The 22,574-nt window shown below is 49.0% G+C and overlaps 1 protein-coding gene across 1 annotated transcript in view; it reads left to right on the forward strand.

Annotated features, from left to right (window-relative positions):
• The window catches only part of LDLRAD4 (low density lipoprotein receptor class A domain containing 4), a 304,079-nt gene that overhangs the window by 143,250 nt on the left and 138,255 nt on the right, over positions 1-22,574 (forward strand). Inside the window, 1 exon segment of the mRNA XM_012535261.3 lies at positions 5,416-5,878. Within this exon segment, the coding sequence (XP_012390715.2) occupies positions 5,782-5,878 (97 nt within the window). The 5' untranslated portion in view covers positions 5,416-5,781.

Here is a 22,574-nt window from a genome sequence, read left to right on the forward strand (position 1 = left end):
TCTTGTGTGCATATTTGAAGAGGGTTTTAGATTTTGTACTTGCTTCCTGAAGTGGTGACCTGAGTACCTGGAGCCCATTGAGCTGCCCAGGGCTCGATGGCTTTGAGGTTGTGTTATAAAAGCTGCAATTGTCATACACCCCAAATCACAGAAATTAAGAGCAGTGAGAAGGATCTGTACTGCTGTGCAGATGGCCCTTTGTCTGAGTTGTTCTCAGACTTGGTTTCTGTGCAGATTTTCTGTGGTGGTTCACAGTGTCCTTTTCATGCACATCTGTCCTGTCTCCCTTGATTGGAGACATGAGCACTGGGGCCTGCTCAGATCAGAAGGGACCTCGAGCTCTCACCCCTCATGGTGCATGAGGATGTGGTAGCCTGGCTGAGCCTGGCCCAGGGCAGGGCAGAGCCAGTGGCTGCCATGAGGAATACCTAGACTGACCGGCACTTCCCAGGTCTGTGTGTCTATCCACAGGGCGGAGGGCTCCAAGCTCGGGCAGAAGCAGACCCTCAGGTTTCTTGTCCCACTTTTCCTCACCTCTATCTCGCTCAGAATCCATTGCCACTTTGACCTTAGGTGAACAAGGCAGTAGTTGAGTTTTTTCCAGTAAGCAGTGTGGCACACTCTCAACCTATTTCTGTTTTCTGAGTTTTGCAACAGTGTCATGGTTTGTCGGGGTTGGGACCATCCCTTCACCTCTCCATGCTCCTTCTTCTGAGGGTGGAGCAGCGCCCGTCCTCAGACAGGTGGGACCTCTGCGGCCTGGAGCCTGCGGCTGCTCGGTCTGGCCATCACCCAGGTGGCTGTCACCTAGGTAACCAATGTACCAGGGAGGCAGTCTGTCCATGGTGCGAGGAAATCAGAAATGAAACTGCGGTATTGATTTTTTTTTTTTTTTTTTGCGGTACGCCGGCCTCTCACTGTTGTGGCCTCTCCCGTTGCGGAGCACAGGCTCCGGACGTGCAGGCTCAGCAGCCATGGCTCATGGGCCCAGCCGCTCCGCAGCATGTGGGATCTTCCCGGACCAGGACACGAACCCGTGTCCCCTGCATCGGCAGGCGGACTCTCAACCACTGCGCCACCAGGGAAGCCTACGGTATTGATTCTTTATGCACTACACTTATACTAGTGTTACTAGATTTTGAGAAAAGGTTGTTTGACTTCTCTGTTGAGTTGACCTCTGTGCCCAGTGTGTGACCCTATGTTTCCTGAATCGCAAGTCTTTCCGCACTGAACTTTCATGATAGGTGTCATCTGTGGAATGCAGTTCTTTTCACTCCCCAGTGATTCTAGAGAAGCTGTGTGTCGTATGAGTTTTTGTGAACAAGTGGTAAAGCAAACGTATTCCTATACAACTTATTTGGTTACGTTTCGTGGGCGTTCATGTTTTTAAGAACGTCCCTTGTTGTGGGGGTGTTTTTCCCTTTTGTGTGGTCTATTTTCTTAGTAACTGTTGCTCCATTATGGGAGGGACTTAACGACATGTTTCAAGTGCAATATTGAATTAATTTATTTCCTGGTTAGTCCTGCCCATCTTCCCAGTGTAAGTAGAACATGTGTGTGTGCGTGTGTGTGTGTCCATATGTCCATGACAGGATGGTGGTAGTGTGCTTGCTGTAGAGGGGCTCTTGAATGGGTTCAGGGTTACTCTGTGACCTTGCATCCTGGGTAAGTTGCCTCTTTCTCTCTTTATTTTTCCTCTTTTCCCCCCTAGATTTTCCTGATTTGAGCATTACCAGCGTTAAGGCACTTCGGTTTAGGAAACTACCTGAGATTCAGAAGTAGCATGGGAATAACAGTGGCTGGAGGGGCAAAAGACCAGGTGTTAGTCCCAGTTCCTGAGCGCTAGTTTGGGACTAAGTCATGTAACCTCTGTGGGGCTAGAGTTTTCTCTGTGGCTTGAGAGGATTTAGAGCAGTGACCTCCATGGTCCTGTGCTGGGTACTTTGCTGTGAAGTGTGAGTGCAGGGGAGTCACTGCTCGTTATCCTTGTCTCACCTTGACTAGTGGGGTGGTAGCAAAAGCCTTGCCAGTTCAGAGGCTCAGAGCCAGAGGTGTGAACAGCCTCTCAGCCCAGGGATGGCATCCATCAGCATGGCTCGGGGCAGTGGGTTGGTTTGCAGGGTCTGCCGAGCCTCTCTGTGCGCCTCGTCCAAACACCAGCAGCCTTGGTCCACCCATCCATCGTTCAGTAGACTCGTCCTACTGATGTCCACTGGGCACCAGGCAACGCCTTAGGTGCTCAAGGGAAACGTCCCCGTGGGGCTTACAGCTCAGCGGAGAGATGGTGCTGAGCGATCAGCACCCCTGCATGCAGCCACAGCTGCGGCCAGGGCCAGCGAGCCAGGTTACCGGGCTCTGCATTTAGTCCCAGGGGTGGGCGAGGTGCCACCTCTGAGACTAGAAGGTAAGCAGGGCCCTCGAGGGTGGGAGGCAGGCAGGACAGCGATGTGTTCAGCTTCTGCGCCTTTTTCCTGACTCTTGGTTGGCTGCCGAGCTGTGAAAGCCGACATGTGGTACCTCTGCCAACTCTAGGTCCCAATTACCCACCTGTTCTCCAGCCTGCTGGATCATCTGTACTTTCCTCCTGAGCATGGCTGCCTGGCCCCGTTCCCTTTGGTCAGTCCCTCGCTGAACAAAACAGACTCCAGGTTCTGGGGACCCGCTCCTCTTTTTTGTGTGTTTCTAGAAAGGGTATCTTATCTGTGTTGTTAGTGGTGAGAAAAAAACATTTTATGGCAGTTACAGGTTCACTTTCACTTGAAAATTGCATATTAAGGAGACTCCAAATGTATGTAGGAATATGCACGTCATCAGTTAATGAAGATAATTAAAATAAATTTTGGCCCTTCAGCCTGTATTGGGAACCACACATGTCATGCTCTAAACATCCAGGCCAGGACCATGCCCAAGACCTCAGGGGGAGCTGTTACACACCTGTCGTCTTCCCTCTCTTTTAGAAGTAAAGTTAAGTATTGGTGAGTGTGACAGAGACAGTAAGAGAAAAAAAAGAAGAGTTTGTTGTTTCTTCTATTTCTATCCACATCAGCCTCAATCTTTCCCATAGCCTTTTGAAATGTATAGCTTGGTTTTTTAAAAAATTGTGGGAGCATGCCTTTTGCAATGAAACAAGATAATTAAGCAAAACCCCTCAATAAAACAACAAAAACATCACCACACTTTAGTTTGTCTTTGAGTTCAGGAAAAGAGAACAAATACAGTCTAGTATTTCTGTGCGTTGAAAGCATCATAGAAAGAGTAAAGAAAATCAAGGTTTTAGGGCAGGTGGGCTTTTATTTTTAACTGGCAATTCCATTCCCTAAAGTAGATAACTACAGTGCACATGGTCCTTTACTCTGGATGTTGGTGTAGGACTTTGGGACATTGATAACTGTACTGGTCATTTGATACAGAATGTTTAAATTCAGAGAACAAACATTTTCTCACATTTTCAAGCACTTCAGAACCACCATTTACATAAATGATTTTTAATTAAATTTTTTACCTATTCATTAAACTTGAGGACTCCTACTGGGCTGCACTTTATTAACTGAGATTGTTACTGCAAGTACATGAAGGCAATGCAGTTGAATTTCTTTCTTAATGTAATTAAGGTGCTTCCTTAATCCAGTAGGGCTTCCTTCCAATTAGTCTGTATTAGTGATGTTTTACTTTATTACCTTATGTTTACAGCAAGAGGGCTTTAACAGAGGGTTCCTTTCTGTTATGTGCTGTTTTCTTAAATTTTTTTCTTTTCTCTAGTTTGATGGTGAAAAAGAGGAATAAAGTTACATTTTTAAAAAATTAGCTATAAATTGTTTAGGATGAAGTGATAATAATGGAAAAGGTTCCTTTTCTCTAATACCAGAGATTCATATTTGGGATTCTATTTTAAAAGTCTGGTCCTATGTAGAGAATGGACTTGAGGACACAGGGAGGGGGAAGGGTAAGCTGGGACGAAGTGAGAGAGTGGCATGGACATGTGTACACTACCAAATGTAAAACAGATAGATAGTGGAAAGCAGCCACATAGCACAGGGAGATCAGCTCGGTGCTTTGTGACCACCTAGAGGGGTGGGGTAGGGAGGGTGGGAGGGAGACGCAAGAGTGAGGAGATATGGTGATGTATGTATATGTATAGCTGATTCACTTTGTTATACAGCAGAAACTAACACACCATTGTAAAGCAATTATACTCCAATAAAGATGTTAAAAATAAATAAATAAATAAAAATAAAATTGAAAAAAACAAAAGCCTGGTCCTTGGGCTGGTGCAGTGGTTAAGAATCCGTCTGCCAATGCAGGGGACATGGGTTCAATCCCTGGTGCGGGAAGATCCCACATGCCACGGAGCAACTGAGCCTGTGCGCCACAACAACTGAGCCTGTGCTCTAGATCCCACAAGCCACAACTACTGAACCCACGTGCCACAACTACTGAACCCACGTGCCACAACTACTGAAGCCCATGCGCCTAGAGCCCATGCTCCACAACAAGAGAAGCCCCTGCAATGAAAAGCCCGTGCACCACAATGAAGAGTAGCCCCCACTTGCTGCAGCTAGAGAAAGCCCGCGCACAGCAATGAAGACCCAACGCAGCCAAAAAAAAAAAAAGTCTGGTCCTTTGGACTTCTAACATTCTTGTAGTTAATGTTGCTAGTATAACAACATTAAAATATATGATAAGTATTTGTAAAATGCTTTTATTATTATGGGATATGTAATATATATGGAACAGTTTATATTGATAGATTAAATTTGCTTTTCCTTCCTATTCTTTTAAAAAAATTATCACTGACCTTTTCTTCCCACTTAAGAGTCACTTTAAAAAATATATTTATTTATTTATTTATTTGGCTGCACCGGGTAAGACCGGTTGGGGCATGCAAGATCTTTAGTTGCAGCATGTGGGATCTAGTTCCCTGACCAGGGATCGAACCCGGGCCCCCTGCATTGGGAGCCCGGAGTCTTAGTCACTGGACCACCAGGGAAGTCCCAAGAGTCACTTTGTGAAACAGCTCAACCCAAGTCCTTTCTGGCGTGCTGACAGCAGTGGGCATGAACCTCAGATCCCACTTGTAAGACCTCAGAAAACTGCTTAGGAAATGGATTTCTCCTTCAGGTGTCTGTGGCCTAGGGTAGCCTGGGGAGTACATTTGAATGCGTGTGACCTTTGTAACTGTTCCTAGAATGGCTCAGAGCAGCTGGCCCCATCTTGTTTTGGGTGCAGGAGTCCCCCCGGCCCCCCACCCCTTCTCGGGCAGCAGGAGAAGTGCTACACATGCCCCACTTCCCACACAGTGTGGTCATGGGCACAGCTCTGGGGGCTGCTTCTTTTTCTTTTTTGGCTTCTGTGGGTCTACTGAGTTTCATGTTCTACTGGTCATCAGGAAAATGATCTCTTTCTTTTTAATTTCAGCAAGGGGAGAGGCGAAGCATAGAGAGCTGCAGATCAGACCCTCCTGAACCCCCCGGAGCAAGTGAGACCCCTGGAGAATGCTGGCTTCCAGGCGGCTGAAGGGGTCCTTCCTCTGAGGTGGGTAGGCCGGTGTCCGTGGGACAGCTTCCTCGCTCCTGGGCCCGCCATGGCCTCCACTCTCTGGCTAGACGGCTGATGTGACCGGTGCCCCAAGCGTGCACACTGCTGGACTGGGTGCCGTCCCAGCTACCACCTGCTCTCAGAGGCTGGGAGCAGGGCAGGTTGGTGTCCGATGCTACCAGAAACCAGACAGGCAGAGTGATGGCCTCCTGCAAGCTGAGATGGAGGTGACCTGAGGCCTCCTGGATGTTCCTGGTGACGGGACAGCTGACAAGTTGGAACACAGGCCTGCCGGGGAGCAGTATGCAGGAAGCTGGCTTTCAGGCCACAAATGCTTTCACAGGTGAGAATCCGCCACTTAACTGAAAACTTTATTTCATCTCTTAGTCGATAGGTAATAAGATACCAAACAACTCTATGAAATGAATATATGTCTACATTTAGGAACTGAAGCCCACACAACGTCAAGGGGCTCAGGCTGCCGTGGTGACTGATTTTGGCAAAACTTTGGCATGTTCTCCTTTTCTGTAGAGAGGAATTTGAAAGAGCATCAGACATTTTACGATTCTGCTTTGTTGAGTTGTAGGGCGCACATAGTATCTGGCGAGCCACCGTTCCTTGAAGAAAATCCATCCCTTGCAGAGCGGTGTGTTGGGTTGTCTTTCTGTCCAGAGCTGGGAAGACTTGGAGGGAATAGTTATGGCTGATGAGTAACCTTTCCCTCCGCGTCGTTAGTTTTCTTCCTGAGACTCGCTCGTGTGCAGACGGTAGTGGGGTGGCGACTCTGAGCACTGACCTTCTCCTGTAAAGGACTCGTGGAGAAGCCCCGTGTCACTCTTCCACGTGGATGTTCTCCCCCCAGGTCTGATTTGCTCCCTTCACAGGGAACCACTCAGTCTGGCTGGTGCCCAGAGCCAGGGCTTGAGCCACGGAGCTTTTGAATTTGGATCCTGGTTCTTTGTCTGATTCACTTAACATCCCAGGAAGCCACTAATGCTTCTGGGCCTCTGCCTCCTTATTTATAGAATGTGGGCCGTGAAGTTGAAGGACCTCGTGGAATCCAGGGAAAACAATTTTATGTAAAAAGAGTTTTGTGTTTTTTTTTTTAAAGGAAGGATGATAGGAAAATTACAAGAAGTGCCTGTATTCTCTGGCCCTGTGAGTCCTAAAAGTTGGCAGGTTTTCCAGTCGTGTGTAGCGGGCAGCTTGGGTTGCTGGGGAGAGAGCGTGGGGCTCTTCCTCCCTCCGGCTGGAGCTCTGCTCCTGATAGTCACGTGTTGTTCCTGCTCCCCTGGCTGGTTTGACAGTGAATGTGGTCACGTGCAGCTCTCACAGGAGAATGAGGGGTGGAGGAGCCGGGCATGTGTAACAGGGGACCCCCCTCCTGGGGGCCAGTTGGGGAAGGTCCCCCAGAGTGGTCAGGGCCCAGGAAGACGAGTGAGATGGCTGTTTCAGAAGAGTACGTGGAGCCCAGCTCTCTAGGCCCTCCTCAGCTGGCCAGCCCAACCGGAAACCCCCCTCTCCGGTCCTCCCTAGGGGTCGTGCCTCAGCTGTCCATCCCAGGAGCTGCAGCCCTGGGACGCAGCTGCCGAGAGAGTTGCCTGTGAGGCCATGGAAGGCAGCTCGTAAAGCAGCTCCAAGAGGAAGAGGGAAGAAGAGAAGGAAGAGAGGGTGGGACAGAAAGAACCTGAGGAGGGGCACGCAGCTCACAGTCCAAAATGTAGACGAGCCTGTCCCCACACTCCTCAGCTGTGTTACTGCCCCCACAGGGGTGAAGAGCGTGCACTGCCTAGCTCCCGAGGCTCCCAGCTCACTGCCGGTTTCTCCTAGGTGGTCAGCTCTTCTGCCCCCTGGGAGGGGAAGCCCCCAGCCCGTCGGGGGGCCTTGGGATAGTAGGCGCTAAAGAATGGAAAGCAAGAATGGTTCAGCCTGGAGAACTGGGGGTAGTTAGGACAGTGCCTGCCCCGTTAGTTCAGGCCCAGGTAAGTGGTTGCAGTTGTGACTGTTCCTGCCCCAGTTGTGGGCCATGCACACTGCCCTCTGTCAGCTCTCCACACACTTGCCCTGAGCCACCCTCTTGGAGCTCCTCCCCAGCTCTTATTTTCTTATCTGCTTTTAACTCATAGTTTTCCCAAGAACTCTGTTTCTTTACAAATTTGGCCTTGTCCCAGCTGTGTCAGCCCACCTGAATAATAATCATACTACTGGCAATAGTGAAACGATAACTGTGGCCGACCTAATGTTCTAGCTGTGTTGCCCCGCCCTTCTTCACCGCAGCTCTGAGGCCGGTGTTGGTGTGCCGGTGTCACTGCGCAGGGGGCACACTCAGAGTAGCCAGGAGTTAGATTGAGCCGGTGGCCTTTCCAAACCTCCTAGTGGTATGTGCGACCCTGGCTGCACACGGGGGTCACCTGGGGAGCCTTACCACTGACTGGGTCTCATTCTCAGAGATGGGAAGCTAACTGGTCTCTGCTCACTTAGTCCTGCTACGTTAGGGCTGCATCCTAACAAGAGCTCAGGTGCTTGGGGCACAGGAAAGTCTGGGAAGCACCGGGAGCATCGTGGGGCAGGTGTCAGAGTTGAGGGGCAGGTTCCAGAGTCAGTTCTTGATAAAAGAAACCGACTTGTCCTTATTCCTTCAACAGGAATGATTGAATTAACTAATCGGCCCACCCTTCAGAAAGCTGTCGAGTGCTGACTGTTATTTATCAGAGCTGGGTACACCGGGGCAGTGGTTTTAGCTTCCCAGTATCTCTAGGAAGTAACAAGTGATAAAAGGAAGGAGACCTAAGTGATGGCCTTCTCTCGGGGTGGGTCCCTGGGGACTCAGCTTACGGATTTGTTCTCTGTCTGCTCTTCGTCATTCTTTGTCCACATAGTTGGTAACAGTTACTTACGGTGGCGTAGGATGAAGGGGCTGAACCTGCATCCCTGCCCCGTGGGCGGGTTGAGCTGTGGTCTCAGATGGAGGTGAGCAGGGGGCTTCCCCTCCCCGCCTGATTTACTGTTCTTATGTTTTTTGACTTTAGTCTTTCTTATCCCAGGGCAACTGAAAACTATCATCTTAGCTTCTGGAATTGAAGATGCTAATGAAAAAAGTCTTGCCTTACGTATCTTAAATGATAAAGGGGTTAAGGCATTTTTCCTTGGCTTAAATCTTGTTTTTGCTAGACAAAAGTCACTATACAGTTAACCATACCTCCACTGAAAAAAATTTATCAGTTTGTATTTTATGTTCTGATTCTCTTGGAAGTAGGGGTGAGAGGGGCTCCAGATTTCTTAGGATGTAAGGAAGGGCTTAGCGGCTGCAGTCTGGCTGGGAGGGAGCCTGGGAGGCCTGTGTGAAGCTGTGTTTGCATGGCAAGTCCATGCTTGTTTGGAGCGTGTGAAATTACCTTGAAGGTGGTAGAAGCTGGGAAGTCCCCTCCCCCATGCACTGCTGGCTGCCTGCCTGCCCACGTGGTTAGAAGTCCCCTCTATGTCTTGCTTCCTGTGTGCATGCAGGTGTACCCACATGGATACGTACTGTAAAGTCAGCTTTCTAATTATGATTTTCTTTGGCTAATCCTTGCATACAGGAATTTATACATTGTTTTAAGTTTTCTCAGCACATGTAATTTAGAAATTATTTTAATCACTTAGATACTATTCTTTTTAACAAACTCAAGTTTTTCCTTTTACAAGTAATGCCTGCTCATTGTAAGAAAATTTGGAAAGCACAGAAAAGTTGAATGAAGACAAATACTTGGCCACACACAGTCCTGCCGTATGAAGCTTTCCCATTGTTAACATTCTGGCTTGTGTCCTTTCAGTCTTTCCTGTGCAAGTTTCTTCTTACAGAACTGTGTTCATAATATATATTCAATTTTATAATCTGCTCAATCCCTTTTAACTTTACATTATGAGCATTTTCATTATAAGTTTGATTTTAAATTGTTGCATAATATTCTTTTATGTAAGTGTACTTGAGTTTCAAAATTGTGCTCTTATTGTTGGATATTGCAGTTTTGGACAGCTTTTATCCTTATAAATAATGCTTTGGTGAACACCTTTGTGCAAAAAGCTCTTCTGTATATTGGGCTATTTCCTTTGGATAAACTCCCAGAAAAAGAATTATTGGGTCAAAGATGTGAACTTTATTAAGGTGTGTGATTGAATTTCTGAAGGGATTGGTTGGTCCCAGCTTCTGAGGCTGGCTGAGCTCAGTCCCCAGGTGCCCGTCCACAGCGGCTGCAGCCTGTCCTGAGAGTCACACATGTTGGTGACTCTGTAGCATGCCCCCCCCAGGAGGGTCTCCTGAGTATGGCAAGGCCCAACGACAGTGCTGCTATTTCATTCAGGCAGGTGACCTGGGGTCTCTGCTTTGGTTCCTCCCACTGAGCTTTGGTTCACGCAGGCAGTGATGTAAGTGGATAGACTCCTGTGACATCAAACCTGCAGCGCCTCTGGGCAGAGAGAAATGGAAATCCTTCCAGCGGGGTACAGCCAGCCCTCTGCTGAAGCGTCCCAGCCGTGGGAGATTTCCTCTGATGTTCACTGTACTCTGGTGAGTGGAAAGCATCCTGCCTGGGTTGTCACCTAAAGCTGATGCGGGTTTGAGACCCTGCTCCTCCCTGCCCCCAGGGCCGCCCTTAGATGCTCAGTTAACCTTCTGAGGCTCTGAATCTTTCCATTCAATGCAGAAAGACATTCAACCTTGGATAACTGGGTAGATGAACCAGATTTCTGCAGAGTTTACAAGTCTTTCTTGTGAAAAGGATAACCAGACCTAGTTGTTAAATAAATTAAGGTTATTTTACTCATAAAGGAGAAAGATGAGAGTGGATATAAGTCTTCAGGCATCTGAAAGAGAGCCATTCTAGGATGCTGCTGACCAGGTTTTCTTAGCCTAATGAGCAGAATGCAAGAAGCACTTGAACTGAGCTGCTGGGATGCCTGTCCGCACCCCCACACAGTGGGATTTTTCTCACACCAGCAGGAGCGCGGGACCCTGCTGGTGGCCTGAACAGGTCTGTACTGTTCCAGGCATGGAGCAGCCCTGAGGGATCCTGACCACCCGCTTCCCATCACCCTGACCTTCAGCTCATTACTCAGCCCTTCAAGGCTGCCGGGTTGGTTATTAGCCCATGCTTTCCAAAGCTGCCTGGAGGATGCTAGTTTTAGGAGATAGACAGCTATTTTTCAATAAAAGGGGTTGATGGATTGATGGCCAAATTCTAGAAGAAAAATTGGTTTCTTTACTGTATAACTTTTTTCAGTTCTTTATTAGGAAAGAGACTACAGTATGAAAGTATGAAGGTTCCAAATGGGCAGCCAGTGGGCAATATTTCCCAAGTGACAAGACCTTGAAGGCTTTTTAGAAAGAAAACCATGGAGGGACAGCTCCCCACAGCATGTGCTTCTCTTTGTGTCTGTAGTTCAGGCGACCCTGTCCTGCTGGTTCTGGGCCGTAGGGGGGCTGCTTTTACCCAGGCCCGTTCAGGGAGCTCTTGCCAGACGTGTGTAGGTGCTGCCAGTAGGACCCAGGCAGCTTTACTGTCTCCATTCTCCCCTGTCTGAGTTCCGCCTGTATTCTTGAAAGTGCAGCTTTAATTATACCTGCTCTTGCCCCCAAACTTTCCGTGGCTTCTTCTTGCTTCCTAAAGAGTCTAGACTCCTCAGCCCGTAGTTCAAGGCCCCCTGGTGATGTCTTTCTTCGTTCTCTTGCTGTGACTGAAGTTCTGGACAAAGTGGACCCCTTGTCCATCCGCAGCTGGTTTCTGCATTTTGAAATACCTTGATACTGTTAGTGATGCTTTCTCATCCCCCTAATGAAATCGGAGGGAAGGGGGCAGGGCACAACCTCTAAAAGAATGACATAGCCCTTGAGGGTGTGACATAAACTGGTTAGAACCAATTAGGTCCAACTTGTAGTAGACCTTGAACTCACTGTAATACATCAGCTGCATGACACACCCACCAGTGCCTTGACAGTTCTGAGGCCAACCAGAAAAGGCCAAAAAGTGGGTGGTGGCCCAATTCCTGGAAATCCCCGTCCCTTCCCCAAAATAGTTGGAAGAATCCTCCCACTCGTTAGCCTATGAAATAACCCAGCCTGTAAAAAGTAACCACCCCTTGGGCTTCCCTGGTGGCGCAGTGGTTGAGAGTCCGCCTGCCGATGCAGGGGACATGGGTTCGTGCCCCGGTCCGGGAGGATCCCACATGCCGCAGAGCAGCTGGGCCCGTGAGCTATGGCCGCTGGGCCTGTGCATCCGGAGCCTGTGCTCCGCAACGGGAGAGGCCACAACAATGAGAGGCCCGCGTACTGAAAAAAAAAAAAAAAACCCCCAAAACCCTCCAAAACCCAAAACTAACCACCCCATGTTTTGGGATTTCTCGCCTTCTGAGATGGCCTACACTCTGTCTGTGGGGTATGTTTCTCCCAGGGCTGCTCTCACTTTCTAAGATGACTCCATACCCTAGGGCTGCTCTCACCTTTTGAGACAGACCACCTGTCTGTGGAAAGTGTTTCTCTCTAAATAAATCCACTTCTTACCTATCACTTTGCCTCTTGCTGAATTCTTTCTGTGATGAGACATAAAGAACCTGAGCTTCATTAAGTCCTGAGACCAGGTGTATGATCTCAATTAAAAGACAGTGGGTTCAAGTCCCAATCTGGGTTGTGCAGTTCACTTAGACTCTGTCCTTCTGCCATCTTCCTCTCTGTCTCCAAGGTCTGTCTCAGGTCCATGGAATCTTTTGTGATGTGCATGGGAGAAGCCCAGGTGATCTTCTTCATTGTGGTTTAATAGATGTAAAAAGATAGATGACAATGGCATTCTGTAAAATCTCACATGCTCTGGCTTGAAGGAAGTGAGTTTACTGAGAGATGTCAGAGCACACTGGTGCGTGCCTGGTCTTAGGTCACCCCGTATAGGCTGGCATCTGGTCCTCGGTTACAAACCTGCCCCTTCCTTAATAACGTTGTTTCTTTGTGTAAATAACATAATTTACAGTCCCAAACGCAGCCCTACTGTCTTCCCTGTAAATCATTCACCACTGTTCCCAGGGTTTTCCTGCTGTGACAAGTGTGATTATCTTCTTTTCTAGAGGCATTATGGTATTACGGTAGCCTAATGTCTGAGGAGAGTGTGCATACCCGTTTTAAATAAGGATAGGAAGAAATTGCAATGTTGCCTGAAATTGTATTCATTTTAAGGTTACTTAAATATGTACAACATAAAGATAATTATAAACTCCTTATTTTTATAGCTCTTAAATAGCTATAACATTAAAATAAATATTATAAGGATTACAAGGTCAAAAACATTCAAATTATTATTTAGTCTGACAGATGTTTTTGTTTTGCTGAAACCTTCCATTTTCTAGTTCTTTTTATTTATAACAGTAAATCCTAAAGGGCAACTCTAATCTAGCAACTCCTTGCTAGATTTTAGGATATATACACAAAAGTCAGGGCTTTTTACTATCAGTTAAGTTAATCAGTGTTGGTTTAAGATGAATTCCTTGTCGTTGGATATCCAGAGTCAAAAATGACCTACAAATTTCACTGGGTTCTTGGAAAAATGTTGGCTTTTGTCCATCATATTTCTGAAACTTGGATGTCAAAGTTACCCCTGAAGGGAGCCATTTAGCTTGGGAGAAGTCAGAGACGTGTGCAGAAGGCAAGCGACTGCTTCACCGTGTGGCCTCCTGAATTTTTTTCTTGGGTCCTAGACTCTAGCTTTGTTGGTGCGCAGGTGTTTCTAGAGTCTTCACGTGGACTCTCCCGTGCTTACTGTTGCAGGACGAGCTCCGAGGCCAGAGAGGGCCTGGCTTCCAGCAGGAAGGTCCTGGGTAGTCCTCCCCCCAGTTCCTGCTCTATGACCTTGACAAAGTGGCTGACCTCTCAGAGGTTCACTTTTTACAACAGCCAAGTGGAAATAATAATAAGTACGAAGTAATGTTTTGAGAAGGATTGAATGAAGTGGCATGCAAAGTATCAAACATAGAGCCTGGCATATAGTTGTTGCTCAGTAAATGTTCTTTTTCTCCCCTCACCACCTTCAAGAGGTTAGTTACACATAAAGACCTTAGAAAAACTGGGGGCTCATTGAGCCAATGTTTGGTGGGAGCTCACGCCATACCTGTGGGGGGTTCACGACCGGCGCTCGGACGCCTCTCCCTGAGGTGCCCGCTCTGATGGCATCCTGAGCTATACCGTTACCTGGTGCAGTGCAGTCGTGTCACGTGCTATCCTGGAGCTGGGAGCGTGGTCCAGAGGGCTGAGGAGTTTGCTCAGACCCCAGCCTCTGCTCCTGGAAATCTCCAGCGCATGGCTTCCTCTCTCATTCACTTATATTCCATGTGGTAGGGTTTCTGCCTTCACACTCGGGACCCTCGACCTGCCTGTGCTCAGAGATGGCCATTGGAGGATGGTTTCTCCTCCAGAGGCCTTGGGGGCAGTGACCCTATACAGGTGTCACACAGGCTGAGGGTGTCATGTGCCTCGTTGGGCCTAAGATGGGGTCACAGATCTCATCTGCTACTTTTTGGGACACCATATTCAAACGTGAAAACCCAGAAACGGGATGCAGAAATAAACACGTTTACCGTCTGGGTGGATGTTTTGTGGTTCCATTTTAAAATTTGAACCAACAGCAATGAATCTGGTAACAGAGAATAATCACTTTGGTATTATTCTAGAATGTTTCCAGAATAGCGTAAGGAAGGCACCTCTTGGCTCCAGATGCAGGAGGGCAGTGGATGGTCCACACCTGCTGGCAGTGTTTGGGCTCAGGCTCCTTCTGCCAGGAGTAAGACGGAAAACTGTCTAAACTTGTTTTCCTTGCCCTTTTGGAATTATGCTCTCATTGAGCTCAGATGTCATATTTCACAGGGCTGATGAGAGTGAACATTAATTGTCACGCCAGGTGCTTTCACACACGTGGTCTCATTCACCTCCCTTGTGACAGCCCTGGGAGGTGTGCATAGCGACCCAGGTTTATCAATGAGGGAGCAGCACAGCCTGAAGCAGGCCTGCTTGAGGCCATGTGGACCAGCGGCCGCAGCTCTGCCCGCGATGGAGCTGGATCCCGGTGTCTCCCACCTGCTGCCTCAGCTCCCCCGAGACTTGGGTCCTTCAGAATCCAGTGCAGAGTGGGGTGGTGTGGGGAGAGACAGGTGGTGACGCCCCACGCTGAGCTCGCTGGTGAAGCACTTGTCAGTGTTGTCTGTGTTCCATCTTGGAAAACACAGCCGCTTTGTGGCTGCCTCCTGATGTGGTCTTGCCAGGCCATGTCCTCCTGCTCCTGCAGTGCTGAGGGGTGGGAGCAAGTGTGGACCAGGGTGGTGGTGACTGCCCAGCCTGTGAACGTGCTTAGTCCACAGGGTGGTATATTCCTGAAAGTGGTGAAAATGGTACATTTTGTATTATGCATATCTTGCTACAATAAAAACAAAAAGTTATGAAAAAAGAATCAGTTCTGGCTAGTGCTGCCCCTGTCCTGGTGACTGAGGTGCTGGGACCCATAGGCAGACGGGGTGAGGGGCTTAGGTATGGATGCATTTGACGGGCAGCTTTGTCTCTCTTAAATCCATCCAAAGTGGCTGATGGCCCCACAAAGGAGCGACTCTCCTCTGGCTCTGAGTATTGAGGAGTAGTGTCTCTCCTCTGGGCTCTCCTGGCCTGTCTTCACTCTGCCTCGTCAGCAACAGCCATGTGTGAAGATGGCTTTCTCAGAAATAAAGGTTTCTAGTCAGTGAAGCATTTGTAACTGGGAGGTCAACTCTCAGCAACGAGATACAGTGGGAGTGGTGCTGACCCACCATCGCAGCATCCGGGCCCCAGACCAGCTGTGGCGGTGAGAGTGGGGTCCACCCCTGTACCTCAGGGGTTTGTCAAAGTTCCCAGCAGAATGCCTTGCTTAAGCACATGTGTGTGCAAGTAAATGTTAGTTGGAATTAAAGTTTGTTTTTTTTTAACGTTAAGAATTATAAGCCAGGGCTTCCCTGGTGGCGCAGTGGTTGAGGGTCTGCCTGCCGATGCAGGGGACACGGGTTCATGCCCCGGTCCGGGAAGATCCCACATGCCGCGGAGCGGCTGGACCCGTGAGCCATGGCCGCTGAGCCTGCGCATCCGGAGCCTGTGCTCTGCAACGGCAGAGGCCACAACAGTGAGAGGCCGGCGTACAGCAAAAAAAAAAAAAAAAGAATTATAAGCCAAACTATCCACTAGGTAAGTATGATGTTCCACTTTGACTGAACTGCTGAATTGGGTGCCTGGTCATGAGTAAGGGGAGAGGCAGCCGAGGGGAAGTGCCAAGGAGTTCATCACGAACCACAGAAACTGCTCAGTTTGTTTTTGCTTCATCAGCAGAGGCCTTGGTCTTGCTTCAGTGCCTAGTGCCACTGTTTGCTTGTTGCCGGCCTCTGTTGATCAGCTGTGCTTGGCCAGAGACGGAGGAGCAGTGAGGAGAGAGAACCAGCACAGTGGACAGAACAACTGCAACCTGAAGCAGAAGGTTCCGGGTGCGAGGCAATGCCCTGATGCGGCTCTGCGGGCTCCTGGGGGCTCAGGGAGGAGGAGGGGAGCCCGGAGCCCTGAGAGGGAGATGCAGGCAGGAGCAGGGCAGGCACGTGGAGGCGGGCTCGGGGTTCATTCAGAGGCGAGTGAAGAGCCTTTGAAGATGTCAGGTGCAGTGACTGTCTCAGAGCTGCCGTGGCAGCCACATCCCCAGAGGGCACAGGGATGGAGCCCGGGCAGGAGGGAGGAGTTGCTGCTCAGCTCGGGGGCATGTTTCTGTTCCCATTCACCTCTCCTCCACGTTCCTAGGCAAGGCTCAAAGCTGTGTCTCTCCATCTCAAAGGCACACACTTCTGAGTGTAAAGAACCTGTTTTCCCTCTTGCTCAGAGCCAGAGCATGACTAAGATTGGTGAAGATCTGTCAGCATTCAGAGAGTGGTCAGGATGAAAAACAGTTAAGATACGTACATCATAAATATAATTTTCACCCCGAAGTAGAATAACCTGCAAATAATAAGTTGTATAAGTTTAGCTAATAGAATGGAACGCATTGTCTTAAAAGCACCTTTTATCTGGTTGTTCAGGTGGCTGTGAGATGGCGGACAACTCTGGGCGCTTCACTCAGCTCAGTGTTTTGGAAGAAGGAAGTGGGACGGTCAAAACCAAGTTGGAATTAATGTTCCTTTTTTTTTTTTTTTTCCTGCGGTACGCAGGCCTCTTACTGCTGTAGTCTCTCCCGTTGCGGAGCACAGGCTCTGGACACGCAGGCTCAGCGGCCATGGGCCACGGGCCCAGCCGCTCCGCGGCACGTGGGATCCTCCCGGACCGGGGCACGAACCCGTGTCCCCTGCATTGGCAGGCGGACTCCCAACCACTGCGCCACCAGGGAAGCCCAATGTTCCTATTTTTTATTGGTAGACTTTGTGTATCTTCCTTAAAAAGACAATTGCTCAACGAAGTTATCAAAATATTAGAGGCTCTCGGTGGAGAGAGGACTTTCATATTGAAGAGTATGTGTGTGGCCTCAGCTCATCCACGTTAAACGCCACTGGGAACGGTGGCTGCACGTAGGTAGCCTGGTGAGGAGGGGTGACCAGGCTCCCCTCTGCTGCAGGGGTGTGCAGGTGTGTAGGGTGTGAGAGAGGTTGAAGAGGGAGACTGCTCCCGTCCCCATCACCCTGTCTAGGCTGCGAGGCTTAGCTGGTAGGGTCAGCTGCACAGCATCAGGGCATCAGGGAACAGAGTTAAAGGTAGGCCTTGACCTAGTGAGGGAGTGGGTGGGGTAGGGGGATCCCGGGAGGAGCAGAGTTTGCAGGGAGGTAGGCTGTGAGCAGGGCCAGACCTTGCTGGCGCTGGGAAGAAGGGGCGTGAGCGAGAGACGACCAACTCTGAGGCAGGCGCTCATGCGCAGAGACTGCCTGGAGACGGCTACGAGGGAGAGGACGTGCCAAGGCTGGGGCGAGATGTCCAGCTGAGCTGCCTGGAGGACAGATGGGGGTCTCCTGAGCCAGGTGGGATGGGGAAGACAAAGTGTGGCAGGGACGCCTCGTATAGTCACGGTTGAATTGAGTCGAGGTACTTCGGGACGTGTTGGTGGAAACGTTGGGTGTGTGGTGGGGTGTGAACCTGCCTGTCCAGTTGTTATCAAGGCCGGGCGTGGGGTTTGGGATGGGCAGTGTGTGGCTGAGCACTGTGTGCACCGCAGAGGCCTGCTCCGCCCCCCACCCCCCACCGCCTCGATGTCTCCCGCAGGTGAGCCTGGGGCTGCCCTCCAGCCGATGCCCATGCTGACCAGCCAGCCGTTTTCGCAGAGGTGAGGCCAGCGCTTTACCAATGACTGCAGGTAGCGGCTGGAGCTACAGAATAGGAGGAAAACATTTACAATGCACACTGAATACATCAAATAAGGAGATCTACAGACTTAGGCAGAAAAGCAGGTTACACACTTCACAGGTGACCCTCTCACGGGCACAGCCTCCTCCTGCTGCCTCCTGTGTGGACGCAGCTCTGTCTCTACCTCTTCAGAGAGATGTCTGAGGCCTTCCCTGTAAAATGCCTTCCTCCCTTCCAGGAGACCCCGCTTCCTGCTTCCGTCACCCTGGGATCCACCCCCCTCATCATGGAGCAGGACCCACGAACTCCACCGTCAAGTGGAGCCTTGCTGCCAGGTCCCTGTGGGTGGTGCCCCAGAGCATGTTCCCCCGTGGTCTCGGGGCCATGGGAGCTGACGCTGCGTCCCCATTTCTCCCGAGTCCTCGGCTCTCCTTGCAGCCATGTGCACATGTGCGCACACTGAACGTCTCCCGAGGACCCTGCATTTACCGCCCAGAGACCGTCAAGCCCATGGGCTCTGTTGCTGCCCATCATCACACACATGCTTCCAGACCTCGCCCAGAGCCCACTGGCATCTGAGAGGTGGAGCCTGCGCTGGGCCTTTCTGAAAGAGACGTCCACTCCATGGGCCTCATCTTGGATAACACGCTTCATAAGCTTCATCTTATTTCTAGTACTTCTGCATGGAAGCAACAGGGTACTTTTCATCGGGTAATCAGTGAGGGCAAGAGGGGATGAAGTTACAGAGCGATGGCTCAGAGCCAAGGAGAGAGGGGCTGGGGTGGAATGTGCCCCATGGAGGGTTCAGCAGGGCATGGGCCGTTCAGGGCAGCTGCCAGGATGCGGCCCAAGGGGACTGGGTGGATGTGGGGCTGGGCACTGAAGAAGCAGAGTCAGGGAGTGTGCACAATGCTGTCTCTTGAAGTTCAAAGCCGCAGGAAGGGCTGAGGGGGAGGGCTGGGTGAAGGAGGTACGGGGACCAGGCTGCCAGAAAGCACATGTTAGATTCAGACACACGGGGTCGTGGGTGCCCTCAGAGCAATTGGCGGCCAGATCGTTGCCTCTTCCCACCTTCGCAGAGGAGGCTCCACAGGGGAGCAGCATGGCTGTGAGGTGGAAATGAAGCCCCTCCCTAGGCCGGAGGGAGAGAAAAGACCAGATTCTGGGAGGGACTGAGACCCTCCTTCCCAGCGTTCACCTCACGTCCGGGAGCTCGTTGGCAGACAGGCAGGCCGTCTGGCCTGGAGCAGGAAAAGGAATTCCGTATCGGTGCCCCGTGTGTTATTCCAGCCCAGGCAATCCTTGGCTGCCTTTGAAGTTAGCAGAGAGTAGCCTTTGTTTCTGGGGCCCCCCATTCAACCCCTACAGCTGCCACAGCCTCCTCACTCTCTTAGGAAAGGTCCAACCAACCGGACCTGACCGGACTCCTCAGGTCCATGCCTTGGTTCTGAATAGCTAAGGAGAGGTTCCGTGTGTGGCCACGTGTGCTGGAGACAACCCACCAACCCCTCTGGGTCTGGAGAGAGAGGTCCTGGGCCAGCTCTGCCCTTGCACCACCTCCTCACTGCCCCCCCCCCCCGCCCACTTCTCAGCCCCCAGTGACTCCAGCTGTGGTGGACAGAACCACTGTAGAGCCGATTCATGGGAATTCAGCAACATGACAACATGAGGCTGGCAGTCAGGCAGTGTGGGGTAGGGGGAGTTGTTTTTTCTTTGTTTAGTGTATTTTTTCCTGAAAGATTTGCATTATACTGGAAATATTTTCAAATAGTGTTTATGGAAAGAAGGGCATGTGTGTATGTTGTCCAGTCAGTTGTTAGAATGTGTCGACTTCTGTCTCTTTCCCAGCACCCATTCCTCATGGGCGCTGTCCTTCTGGCCCTCTGCCTGGTTCTAGGGAGCTGTCAGCCACGGGCCCCAGAGACCAGCTACGCCAGAGAGGTCAAGAGCACAGACATGCAGGCCGGGAAGGCAGTTAGAACCAGACCATCTGATGGCAGCTCCTGCTGTACAGATCACCTCAGTGCCCGTGCCTGGCTCTTCAGCCACCAGACCATAAATCCACCTGGCCAGCTTGCTTGTTCTTTCTTTTTTTCTCTTTCCTTTCTTCTGTCCTTTAGTTAGCAACTGAATTTGTTGTAGCTTGTACAACTGAATTTGTTGTATTGCTTGTAGCTAAGGAATACTGATATCTGTATTATTAAGCTTCTTGTAATATTTTTCCTCATAATATTTTGAAAGTTTATGTACAGTTGGCTCCTTGTCCATGGCCTCTGGGTACTGAATCAAAAGATGCAGACTCCTGACTGTGGGACTTGAGCATCTGCAGGTTTTGGTGTCTGCTGGGGTCCTGGAACCAGTCCCACGAGGATATGGAGGGGCGACTGTATGTAGATCATTTAGCTACAAAGAGGACAGTGGGCTTAGCTTGGTGAACAGAAAAGCATTACTGTGTTTGCCAGAAGTAATGGTGAGAGGATAGTACATAGGGTTTTGTTCCTGTTGTTTTATACCAGAAACTGTCTCTTCCAGCACCAACCCCAAACCTAACCTAACCCTGATAAAATCTCTCCATTGGTATAACATTTTGGACTCTGAAATGAGGGAATTTAAGAAAAGACAAAGATTGATAAACAGTGAAAGGAATAGTTAGAGAGGAAAGAAGAGAGTGAAAATGAGAAGGAAAGTATGAATCAGTTATGTCGAGGGCAGACTGCACCCACTAGAAGCGCGTGTCTGGTAAGGCTGTGTTAGCTCGGCCAAGGGGGACCGGCCCCTTTTCACCACAAGCCTGTAGTGGGAAATGGTATAAAATGTGTAGACAGTATATATATTAACTCTCTCTCCTCACTCTATGCATCCACATACAAACACACACACGCCATATATATAATGTCTGGAAAGTCAGTTAACACATAACTGTCTTTATCCATTCATCCTTCAGTGGACACTTAGGTTGTCTCCATGCCTTGGCTATTGTAAATAATGCTGCAGTGAACATTGGGGTGCGTGTATCTTTTCAAATTAGTGTTTTCACTTTCTCTGGATGAATACCCAGGAGTGGAATTGCCGGGCCATATGGTAGTTCTATTTTTAATTTTTTGAGGAAACTCCATACTGTTTTCCACAGTGGCTGCAGCAATTTACTTTACCACAGCAGTGCACAACTGCTCCCTTTCTCCACATCCTCGCGAACACTTGTTATTTCTTTTTCATGATAGCCATTCTGACAGGTGTGAGGTGGTATCTCCTAGTTTTGGTTTGCATTTCCCTGATGATTAGTGATGTTGAGCATCTTTTCATGTGCCTGTTGACCATCTGTATGTCTTCTTTGGGGAAATGTCTATTCAGATCTGCCCATTAAAAAAAATTTGATTGTTCTGTTTCTGTTGAGTTGTATGAGTTCTTTATATAGTTTAGGTATTAGCCCCTTATCAGATAAATGACTTACAAGTATTTTCTCCCATTCCATAGGTTGCCTTTTCATTCTGTTGATGGTTTCCTTTGTTGTGCAGAAACTTTTTAGTTTGATGTAGTCCCACTTAATTTGTTTTTGCTTTTGCTGCTTTTGATTTTGGTGTCAGATTCAAAAAATCATTAACAAGACTGATGTTAAGGAGCTTACTGCCTATATTTTCTTCTAGGAGTTTCATGGTTTCAGGTCTTGCATTCAAGTCTTTAATCCATTTTGAATTGATTTTTATGTATGGTGTAAGGTAGTGGTCCAGTTTCATTCTTTTGCATGTGGATATCCGATTTTCCTAACATCATTTATTGAAGAGATTATCATTTCCGCATTGTATATTCTCAGTTCCTTTGTTGTAAATTAATTGATCATGTATGTGTAGGTTTATTTCTGGGCTCTCTGTTCTGTTCCATTGATCTGTGTGTCTGTTTTTATGTCAATAAATACCACATTGTCTTAAGTAAATCTTTGTAATATAGTTTGAAACCAGGGAGCATGATGCCTCCAGCTTTGTTCTTCTTAAGATTGCTTTGATTGTTTAGTGTTTCTTATCTGCCTATAAGATTGGTCATGCTAATTCTCACAAAACCAGGATGTAAAGCCCACCAGTGAGATGGTGGCTAGATTCTTGGCCGCCTTCTCAGGAGTCTCACTGGAAGAAGAAAGAGCTCTTTCTACCCACTCCCCAACCATAACATACACATATCTCATTTATGACCCTTTTCCACAAGGTATCTAAAACTTTGATATCTAAATCAGTGATATTCTAAGTAGTAGTCATCTTAAGTCATGCCGTGTATGTGTGCGTATTTTATTTTTCTTTAGAGAGAGTTAGGACAGTAGTGTGCTTAAACATACGTGACCTCTTTTCCAGACTACCTGGATTCAAATCCTGGCTCTGCCATAGCAGCCTGTGTGGCATGGGGTGAGTAACTTAACCTCTCTGTGCCTCACTTTCCTCACATATAACATGAGAATAATGATAATATTCATTATCATTGTTGTTTGGAAAATGCATGAGTTTATGCAGGTAAACACAGACATATGGTAAATATGTGATAAATAGTTACTGTTATCTCAAGGATGCTGCTGTTACTCAACACCTGACTGTACGGCAACAGGCAGTTGTTAGCTGTAGACTCATCTCATTTACACGACTTGGTCTCCAAATGAATTTTGCTGCCTCTGAAAACCTCAACCCACTGTCAGTGGAGTTTGCCTATGGGATCTGAGGAC

Source organism: Orcinus orca, chromosome 15 (genome assembly GCF_937001465.1).
Source record: "Orcinus orca chromosome 15, mOrcOrc1.1, whole genome shotgun sequence".
In the NCBI taxonomy this organism is placed as follows: domain Eukaryota; kingdom Metazoa; phylum Chordata; class Mammalia; order Artiodactyla; family Delphinidae; genus Orcinus; species Orcinus orca.